Source organism: Tachypleus tridentatus, chromosome 10, assembly GCF_004210375.1.
Source record: "Tachypleus tridentatus isolate NWPU-2018 chromosome 10, ASM421037v1, whole genome shotgun sequence".
Lineage (NCBI taxonomy): Eukaryota > Metazoa > Arthropoda > Merostomata > Xiphosura > Limulidae > Tachypleus > Tachypleus tridentatus.
This window is the reverse complement of record NC_134834.1, coordinates 100,146,725-100,158,384: the sequence shown is the minus strand read 5'-3', so window position 1 is coordinate 100,158,384 and position 11,660 is coordinate 100,146,725. Positions and strand designations below refer to the sequence as shown.

Here is an 11,660-nt window from a genome sequence, read left to right as displayed (position 1 = left end):
TAGGGTGTCCTAACTTTTTCACATGACTGTAAGCATAACCTATATGAGCTAGGAACAATGATGACTACAGCTTCTCCATAAAGAGAGCTTCATTGTACACATACTAAGGCCTATATTTGACCAAGTGAACTTGTATAAATTACTTTCGGTTCTATAACCTACTAGTTAACATAACCCGTTGCAAAGGTTATTAAGAAGTAAATTAATTTCTTATCGTTACATGGACTGGACTTTAGAAAAACAATAAAACATTCTGTAACAGTATATTGAAGTTAGTTGAAGCTTGAGGTTAGTTACGCAAGAAATATAAGCTGTTATAAATACTAACTAAACCAGGGGCGTAGATCCTGTGGGGATGGAGGGAATACATCCCCCCTTCATTTTAGGTGGGGTATGGTGCATACAATCATCCCACCCTACAGTTTGGTCTGCTAAATTTTTTTATTGCATCACAGGCCTACAAATTGTGTGTTTGTTCTTGTGATTCTCGTGTTCTTACCAATCGAATTACATATTAGGCCTAGATGTAGGCTTTTTCAGAAGCCGAAATGTACATCTTTAATACAGGCGTGCTTCTAAACTTTTCGATCTAAGTTATAGTTCGTAACTTCGTTAAGTATCAGTCAGTAGGCCTAAGTATACATCCAAGTATCGTGGCAATAAGATTACTCTGTGACTGCATGTTAACAGCTTTCAGGTTTACGTAATCAGAGATTACCAATTTGCAAATTGAACAGTCCCCATCGGGTGTAAAAAATCTACGTCCCTGAACTAAACGCTTTGGAAACCATTATTCATGTCTTGTCTACTTGTACGTCTGAAGAGACAATAAACTGTAAAGACTCTTAATTTTGGTGAAAGAAAACGTCAACGTAAAATAATAGTACTTGTATATGAGTATATCTGTAAAAAGTGGAAGAAAAATTAGAAACCCTCACAACTCCGCTGTCTATCAACACACTGCAGAAACAGGGCACATGGCTTCTCTTTTCGTCTTTAAAGGACCGGCAAGGACAGGTGGTTAAGGCGTTCGACTCGTAATCTGAGGGTCGCAGGTTCGAATCCCCGTAGCACAAAAAATGCTCGCCCTTTCAGCCGTGGGGGAGTTATAATGTGCGGTCAATCCTATTATTCGTTGGTAAAAGAGTAGCCCAAGAGTTGGCGATGGATGGTGATGACTAGCTACCTTTCCTCTAGTCTTATACTGATAAATTACGGACGGCTAGCGCAGGTAGCCATTGAGTAGCTTTGCGCGAACTTAAAAAAACAAACCGTCTTTAAAATGTTTTAACAGTCAAACATGATACTCAACTTCTAATAAAAGAAACTTTTTGCATAAAATCTCTTCTTTCGTCTCTAAATAATAGACATTATTTACTTGATTTAAATTTGTGATGACTATTTCACTTGTACTTCATACATTCATTTTCTCTTTTTTACTTTTTGGATTCAAGTTATTAAGTTATTATCTATTACAAATTATATTTTAATAGAAACTTATTTTACATATAAACTGATCGTCTTACAATGCTTGTGTTTATGAACACAGTTTTTTGGTTAAGAAAACACGTGAAAGAACTTAAAAACGATCGCGAAATAGATAATTCTATTGAAAGTAATATCAGTATAAAAACTTACAGACTTCAGCCATCATAGGCAGTAGATTACCTTGCAAACCCCTGTAAGCAGAGTTTGCCTTCTCGGGTCCCCTACAGTTAGCCTATGGATATACAACGCTAAAATCAGGAGTTCAATACCACTCGGTGGACACAGCAGATAGCCCGATGAGGTTTTGCTGTAAGAAATACACACACAACAATGTCTACATTACAACAATGTCTGGCCCTCTTTGTGTTAATGTATATGCAACTAGTGCCACAACAGAGAATCTCAGTAGGCATGAAATGTTAAATTGGGTTAACGACTGCTTGGAAACACAGTACTCGGTGGACACAGCAGATAGCCCGATGAGGTTTTGCTGTATGAAATACACACACACATGCCCGACTCGGACGTGAGACACTTCAGTGAATTCGTAATGACGAGAAACCCGCTTGAAGTAAAATTGTATTTCAAGACGGCTGGTACGGGTATTAAACCTTTTATTAAAATAAAGTAGAGAATAACGTTTCGACCTTCTTAGGTTGACCTGAAGATGGCCTAAGGAGGTCAAAACGTTGTTCTTTCTGGATATATAACGCCGTCTGTGGAAGTATTTGTTATAATGGGAAAATATTAAATATATAATATTCCACAAGATCACTACCAAAAATGGCAGAATATCTTAAAGATAAGCTACTGTGTTTCTTCAATAGACCTGGAATTCATTTGGTCACTCACCTTTTCATTATTACAAGCATTAATTACTTGTTGTTATCTAACACACACAATGTTTAGCCCATTTAGGCTGTCTCGTCCTCTAAACTACACTAAAAAGCAAACAAACTTCAAATTCAACTCTTACCACTCATGTAGTTATCAAACTTTCTCTTAAACTCACTTAAATTTACTAGCTTAAGAGATTGGTCAACCATTACACCAAAATCCCTTTTTTTTCATGACACTGTTAATGTTATTCCCATCCAAATTATATTTATAATTCAAATTATAATAACTTATATGTATTATTTTGGATTTATTATAATTAAAACTCATCTGCCAATTACTTGCCAAACTCACTAAATAATCTAAATCCTTTCATAAATAAAAAACATCCTCTTCATAGCTAGCAACACCTAAGACTTTAATATCAACTGGAAATTTAAATAATTTATTGATTATTTCCTTATCCATACCATTGATTTAAACCAAAAAGACCGAAGATCCTAATACTGATCCCTGAGGTATCCCACTTGTGACATCAATCCAATTTGACTGAACGCTGTTTATAATAATCCCCTGCTTTCTTCCATCCAATCACTCCTATTCAATTACCTCCAGACCTATAGAGACAAGAAACCTTTTACGTGGCACCTTGTTAAGTGTTTTTTTTTAAAGTCCATATGGTTTAAATTTACGCCGTAACTTCATACACATAGAGAAAAGAATGTCAAAAGATTTTCCTTTAGTGAAACTTTGCTGTCTTTCCAACGAAATTTTAAACTGTGTTAAATGACTTTGCAAAGCAGCTTTTAGCAGACTTTCCAAAACTTTCTCTACAACTGATGTAGACAAATTAGTGGGACAATTTTTGCCATCTCCCTTGAAAAGAAGAGCTACAAAAAATAGTAGGAAGAGGCTTACATCTCAAATCCTTCTCAACCATTGGCAATATATTATCTGGCCCAGGAGCCTTTTTATTATTTAAACTTCTTTCCTGTTTTGTTTTTTTAAATAAATTTAAAAATTAATGTGATAATCGTTTTTGATCTTGTTTCCATCTATTAATTGTTCAAGATGGTGAATATTGCTTAAATTTTCATTAATAAAACTGAAAAAAACGCAATGTTCAATTAATAACCCAGCCCACTAATAATCATCAGATGTGAACTTTCCTTTATTATCCCTCAACGATTCTACCCACATCCTAACATTGTGTTTACCCACAATGTATTCAAAGAATTCCTTACTGTTAATTTTACATTTTCAGCCACTTAAAAATAATAGCAACTGAAACTAACCTATAATTAACGCCCCTCCGTGGTACAGTGGACTTATAACGCTAGAAACGGGGTTTCGATACCTGTGATAGGCAGAACACAGATAGTCCATCGTGTAGCCTTCTGCTTAACAAATAAATTTTATTACGTCTTTTTTTACATAGATTATTTGTCATTCAATGCAAAATCTTGTAGTTTAGCGTAATCACACATAGACATAAATATTGTTAAAATAGTTGGATTGTAAAACATATGTAAATTAGAAAAAGAAAATATAGACGTTTAGAGAAGCAATACACGCAGAGAATTGGTGTGAATTTCGCGCAAAGCTACATGAGGGCTATCTGCGCTAGCCGTCTCTAATTTTGCAATGTAAGATTTGAGGGAAGGCAGCTAGTCATCGCCACCCACCGCCAATTCTTGAGTTACTCTTTTACCAATGAATCATGGAATTGACCGTCACATTATAACGCCCTCACGGCTGAAATGGCGAGCATGTTTAGTGTGACTGGGATTCAAACCCGCGACCTTCAGAGTACCAATCAAGTGCCTTAACCACCTGGTTATGCCAGGCCCACAGAGAGAAGCGACAAGTTATAAAAATATTATTAATATTTTTGTTTGTTTGTTTAGCACAGAGCTGCAGAATAAGTTGTTTGGACACCGTCATCCGCATATAATCAAATCCATATAATGAAATTTGAGTCAATAAAGCTTACAAAAATGTCAGTCAGGGTCGTTTGTAAGAGTTTAAATTTGAACACTTTGTGTGGGTAGAGTAGAAGGGCAGATTAAAAACACACTGACACATATATAAACCATATCAAAATATATTATATACATGGAACTAAGCAGTACTAATCATAAAATTGACCAAGTCCGTGTGCATAAAGTTATTTGGGGTGTTGCCCCTTGTTTTCTTCTCTTGTTCATCCCCCCCAGTGCTTTCTATAGTATATTAACGTTTGTTTTTCTGATGATGTTACTGTTTTTACTGATTTACTATATTGCAGTGTGAATCGTTATTATAAAAGGATCATATCGCTACGTGAACTTAAATTAAAACTCAAAACGTGGTGTATACACATGTGTGTTTGTTCATTTGGGAAAGATAATTCAATAAAAATATTTAATTAAAGTGTTTGTGTGCGTCCTCTAGTGGAATGTTTATACTGTCAGTTGTCTAACTATTACATGTTTCATTAGCAAGCAGACAGTACTACTATTGCCGCATAGTGTTGCAGTATTAAGAGACATGGCTGCATTTTTGTATTAAATCTGTGGTAAGTCGTTATTCCAAATTATATTTAATACTTTACACTTTGATATAAATATTTAAGGTGCTTCCATCATATGTTGTAAAGCTGTGTTGCATTTATTTTATTGAATATTTTGTCCAGTGTATTTTATTTTCTCGACTTGCGGTAAATAAGTGTCAGTAGTGGATTTACTAGAGCTTTGCAATTTAATTAGTATTAATACTGATATTAAGCTTCTTATGTTTGTTGTAGTTTATAGAGGTATCTAGTTTAATATTTCGTACTACTACTATATGTAATAACTAATGAGAATTGACGACCTTCTGAAGTTCGTGTAGAACTTAGTTACTTTTCAATAAAGTTGTTATACTTGTGAGTTGTGTAATGCACGCAAGTTGTAAAAAAAAATATTGCTAACATAGAAGTTTACGTTTTTAAAGTATAGATTTTATTGTAGACTTGTCCTATGACAAAAACGTTTTTTCTTAGATGCTTTTGGAACATTATTAGGTGATGCTATTAGTGTTATTTTTTTGTTGGATGTATGCAGCTTAAACGGAATTTCATTTTCATAATTGTTTGTGTTTCTTAATAAAACTATGCCGGATATAGTAATGGGAAATAAAATATAATTTACTAAAACTAATTAAATTTAAATTAACTGAGCTCGTTACACTTCTGGTTTCTTGTCAGTATTAATTATAACAAACTTTCATAAAGACCTATGTAGACCTTTAAGTAAATGTTCCAAAAGCCAGTCAAGGAGTAATTAAATTTCCTGTTTATAAATTTCTTTAAGAAAATATGGAATATTATTACATGATAAATGTTTTTCTGTAATAATAAAATTTTGTTAGATATCCTGCATTAATTAAAAATCTTGTTAAATGTTCCGTATTAAGATAACTGAATAAACCAGTTGTTTTTTTTTACATATAAATATTTTAAAGTGTTCTTATTGTATACTTTCTTTGTTTTGATCAAGAAAAACTTTTACATCTTAATTGACAAAAATAAATCAATGTTCAAGTGGTTTCTGTTGGCTTTCATGATAGGTTCCTGTTAACAATTTGTGAGAATTTTAAACAATAACTGATTGTTTCCTGAAAAATAAATGATTAATTTGATTTCTTATTTTTCTCAAGGGACAACCTTAGTGGACCAAATGGTACATGGTTGTCTCTCTATATATTTTTTTTTCAAATCTGTACATGTTTATTGTAAAACATAATAAATCTGTCCATGTTAGGATTAAGTTCCTAACAGACAGTTTCATATACAGCTATTTAATACAAGTCCAGATTAAAACTTTTAAATTCTTTGTTTACAAGTTCATATTGTTCAGGTTATATTGAACAGTATTATTTAATATTATTTGTTCAATGTCAGTATTACACATAATAGATGTATATATCACTGCTTCAGTGCTATTACCTGTTTATGTGCTGTCGTTATCATATCTGACAGTTGTGGTAAACATAATGCTGCTGTTTCTACTTGTCTATTGAATTGTTGCTACATATCCACTTTGCTGTCCAGTATCGTATCTGGTAACTGTTTCTGCTACGTTTCCATGACACTTGAACATTACTAGCACACCATTTTCACTCAAACTTTAATTGTTTGATAACCAGTAAACTAGTCTCATAACTGTGGCTTGTTCAAGGAATGTCAACAGTTTGATGTTATGAATTATGGTCTTTTTGAATCCACTCATAAGGTTTAGTTGATGTATGTTTGAATAAGTAACAAGGTTACAATGGTGATAGATATCAAGGTTGTTATGATGATGATAGGTGTAAGGTGAAGACTATAATGAAATGGTGCGAAATGTCTGAGTTACTTTTATGTACTTTGTTAAAGCTTTCAGAAATTAATACATTGATTATAACATGTTGTATTGGTGAAATGTGCTAAATAGATGACATAGAAATTTATTATTCTGTTAGTGGAAAACTGAGTTTAGAATGTCAGCCATCATGGTGACATTAATGTACTGATGTTCTTCTTTTAATAGATTTCTACATTACAACAATGTCTGGCCCTCTTTGTGTTAACGTATATGCTACTAGTGCCACAACAGAGAATCTCAGTAGGCATGAAATGTTAAATTGGGTTAACGACTGCTTGGAAACTCAGTACTCCAAGATAGAAGAACTCTGTACAGGCAAGTTTAGTTAGGAATTAATTTCAGTACCATAAATGTAAATAGAAGCTTGTTTTCTACATAGAGTAATTTGGTATTATAATAATGGCAAACCTTTAATTATTTCATATTTTAACTATTTTTTTATTGCCATCACAGTAATTAGTGCATTTTCTTACAGCAAAGTCACATCGTGCTATTTAATGAGCCCATTGAGGGGACTTGAACCCCTTATGTTTGCATTGTAAATCTATAGACATACTGCAATGGCCAATTAGTGGGATTTGTTAATCACTTATTCCCAAAACTTAGATAACACAGGCTTGTGATGTTTTATCATCTTGAAATTTTTACATTCAACACTAATTCCTGTATGCTGAATCCAAAAATATCCATTTTTCTTCATCTTTCCGATATATTTTACTTGTCATATGTACTTTTACACAAGTGAATCATTTTCATTGAAATTAGGTCACACTTTACTATGTTTAAAATGTTGACAACCACAGAGTTGAGATTTCTCTCGATCAATCAGGATGCAAGTCTTATTAGTTATTCTAAACACAAAAATAATAATAAAAAAAATTATTCATTATTGTAAACAAAATAATAATTTGTTCAAGTAGGAGGTTTTTTTCTTCCCAGTTTGTAAAATTATCCTAAATAGAAATATTTTTGAAATCTATGTAGCTGAAATATGGAAAATCCATTATCAAAACCAAAACAGCTTCATGAAGTTTAAATTTACAGGCCTGCATAATTGTAATAATTGCGAGTAGTAACAATAGGAAACACCATCAGATTAAGTTGAATAACCTACAGTTCTTGGTACTTGAGTAAAATATTAATTGAAATTCACAAATGATTAACACTTGAAAATACACAGTGTAAATGTGTATTGTTGAAGTATTTTATATAACCTTGAATTAATTGGAAATAATAATAAGAAATCATGATTAAATAGTCTGATTACTCAGATGATTGTAATTATTAAAAACACTGTTTCTGATTTTGTAATAATTTTCAAGACATTAGTTGATTTAACTAAGTTTAATTACTTGATTAATGTATGTTGTTCTAAGCAATGTAATTTCTGTTCATGGGTAACTGAGTTTAAAAGCATCAATCACCCAGCTTTGATGGTAATCTTATCACAGATTTATATCACTTGTCAACAGCATCTTGGAAAATTCTAGTTTTTTTAGTTTGTGTGTGTGTAGTACAAAGACTGCATTTTATGTAAATAGTTGTTGTCTAATAAATGAGCTGTCATTCACCTGAAAAAAAACCTGTCTTCTACAGGGCCTTTAGATTGCCTGATAGGTCCACTCATAATATAAAATTTTATTCTGTGTATACACACATTTCAGTAAGTATGAGGGTTTTATATTGTGCAAGACTTTCTCTTGAGAAAATGGCCTCATAGTAATTGTTTATATATTACATAGGGGCAGCATATTGCCAGTTCATGGACATGCTTTTCCCAGGTAAGAACTTTCTTTACACAAAGTTTCTGATAGTTAGTTGATGAAAATAAATATTAATAATATATCTAAATATTTATTAGAGCACTAATATTATGTCTAGTGATTTTAAACTGTTTCTTGAATCTATGAGACAGTATAAGTTGTTTCTAGTTAGGTATTCTTCTGAATAACTTTTTATTCCATATAAATTTTTTCAACCATACAGTCATTGTTTTCTGGAGCATGAGGCTTACTTAGTTGGAAGAAATTTAGATTAGTGAATGACAGTGATTGTATTAGGGTTTTTAGTAGTCTTTAATACAATTCTAACAGAAGTTTCTATGATCGTTTACAGTTTACAGAAGTGAGTTCATCTAATTATCACACGATGGTGATTTGAGAGAATATCCAAATTGTGTTCATTTATTAATTTGTGATTAAAGTTTTCATATTTAATTTAAGCCTATTGAAATGGAATATTATATTTTGTATACTAATGCCACAAGTATACACGTAGAGAAACTTGTTTAATTTAAACTTAGTGAAATGAAATATATTTTCTGTGCTAATTTCTTCAGTACGAATGGTGGTAAGTTTGTCATATGTCTTGGACAGTATTATACATCTGGTGCAAGGAATTTCTCTGAATATTGTGCACATTTTTCATCTTGTTTAAGGTTAACGTCTGTGGATCTGTTTTTATTTCTTAATTGTATTTTTTAACAGTATTGTAAAATTCCATGACTGACAAAAGTATTTATGGGTTTGAATTGCTTGTTACATGTATTTAAGTACAGGAAGGTATCTCTAAATATCTCTGGTAAGACCAAGCATCTTTAAAGGTTCACAAGGCTTCATTCTCCAGATAAATTCCTTTAATTCACAACAGATGTTGAACACTTGTTTTCAGAGTGATAAGTTTCAAGACTCTGTGAACTTTTTTTCAAAATGTCAACATTTACAGATTGTTTTTTAAATGTTTGACCATCTCAGTTTTACAGATAGTAAGACATATGCATGAAGTTGTTATGTGTGACACACAGCATGTAGGTGTCATGTAATTTGATTATTTAGAGAACACCACAAAAGTAAGGTATTGAATTTTGGAAAACATCTTAACTCCCCTCTTTCTTTCTTTTTTAATAATAGAGAGGTACTTAATGTCCATTTTGAAACACTAGTAAGTTTTGCTGTTACTGTAACCTCTCCTTTTGGGAGAAGATAGTGTTTTGAAAGAGATAAGATTCTTTGGAGTATTTTTTCATTATTGATGATTGAAGGATGTAAGACTGTTTTGAGTGCATACTGTGACTTCCCTTTTGGTTGAGAGGGAAGATTTGAAGAGGTTACATTTTTTTTAAGGTACCTTCTGTAATTTCCCTTTTGATGTACAGTGAAGATTTGAAGAGGTTAGGATCCAGTGTTAGTCTGTTTTTGTTGTTTCTATAATGTTGGTATAAAAAAGCATTGTTGTAACATGTACAGACACTTCTAATGGTAAGTGAAAGTCTTGTGTGATCTGAAGTATCTGTTGACATCTTACAGCATGTTGTCATTTTATTTAATTATATTTATCAGTGATATTTAAACGTTGTTTAATACAGCAGGGGCATTTCTGTTTACAGCCAAGACTGATAAACTAACGTGCAGTAACATATTTTTATTTCTTGATAATTTATTCTTCATCTGTTTACTTATGTTAATTTGTTACACTTCCTGTCATTTTATAACTTTAGTTGATGTAACAGCAGATACTAATTTTCAAAACAGTTGATGTCATAACCTCAGATACTAGTATTATCAAAATGGCTGACATTGTAACATCATCAACTGGTACTGTCAAGATCATAGTGTGATTTCATGTGTAATCCAGTTAATTGAATCTTAGAAATGGGATTACAGATATGAATTAAATAGTCAAAGCAATCTTAGGGTGACTGCAAAATATAAACATTATCTCTGAACAAGTAACTGTTGTTTACAGGATGTGATTTAGTTTTGTTACATGATTAAGCTTTTTGCACAGTCCTTACGTAAGACAATATAAACATTTTGTTTCAGGTTGTATTTCCCTAAAGAAAGTGAAGTTCAAAACACAACTAGAGCATGAATACATTACTAACTTTAAAGTCCTTCAGTCAGCGTTCAAGAAAGTTGGAGCTGACAAAGTAAGCTGTTCATGTGTTTAAAATTTCCACCACTGTGTGTTAAAAGTAAAATTATTGAAAATAAATGAATAAGATATGGATGAGTAACAGGAAACATTAAAGTAAGTCTACTTTATTGTTTGGGTTTTATTCAGTGACATTGGCTTCTGTGACCAAATACAGCACAGTTTCTGAAGAAAAATCTGTCATTATAGTTGCTTGTTCACTTATTAATTTTAGCTTCATCCTTTTGCCTCTTATAACTCAACATCAACTAATTTTTATGTCCATTATTTCATTTTTAGAACTTAAGAAGCAAATATTCACACACAACAATAGTAAGGTATAGAGTTTTTAACAATGGTTCGTTTGTTTCAAATATTCACACACAACTATAGTAAGGTGGTGTAGGGTTTTTAACAATGGTTTGTTTGTTTCAAATATTCACACACAACTATAGTAAGGTATAGAGTTTTTAACAATGGTTCGTTTGTTTCAAATATTCACACACAACTATTGTAAGGTGGTGTAGGGTTTTAATAATGGTTTGTTTGTTTCAAATATTCACACACAACTATAGTAAGGTATAGAGTTTTTAACAATGGTTCGTTTGTTTCAAATATTCACACACAACTATAGTAAGGTGGTGTAGGGTTTTTAACAATGGTTTGTTTGTTTCAAATATTCACACACAACTATAGTAAGGTATAGAGTTTTTAACAATGGTTCGTTTGTTTCAAATATTCACACACAACTATTGTAAGGTGGTGTAGGGTTTTTAATAATGGTTTGTTTGTTTCAAATATTCACACACAACTATAGTAAGGTATAGAGTTTTTAACAATGGTTCGTTTGTTTCAAATATTCACACACAACTATTGTAAGGTGGTGTAGGGTTTTAATAATGGTTTGTTTGTTTCAAATATTCACACACAACTATAGTAAGGTATAGAGCTTTTAACAATGGTTCGTTTGTTTCAAATATTCACACACAACTATAGTAAGGTGGTGTAGGGTTTTTAACAATGGTTCGTTTGTTTCAA

General features: G+C 32.0%; 1 protein-coding gene across 1 annotated transcript in view; it reads left to right on the top strand.

Annotated features, from left to right (window-relative positions):
- The first annotated feature begins 4,757 nt into the window (after positions 1–4,757).
- The window catches only part of LOC143229951 (microtubule-associated protein RP/EB family member 1-like), a 37,787-nt gene continuing 30,884 nt past the window's right edge, over positions 4,758–11,660 (top strand). Inside the window, exons 1-4 of the mRNA XM_076462838.1 lie at positions 4,758–4,882; positions 6,876–7,025; positions 8,453–8,491; positions 10,532–10,638. Coding sequence (XP_076318953.1) covers positions 6,893–7,025; positions 8,453–8,491; positions 10,532–10,638 — 279 coding nt within the window. The 5' untranslated portion in view covers positions 4,758–4,882; positions 6,876–6,892. The remainder of the gene's footprint in view (positions 4,883–6,875; positions 7,026–8,452; positions 8,492–10,531; positions 10,639–11,660) is intronic.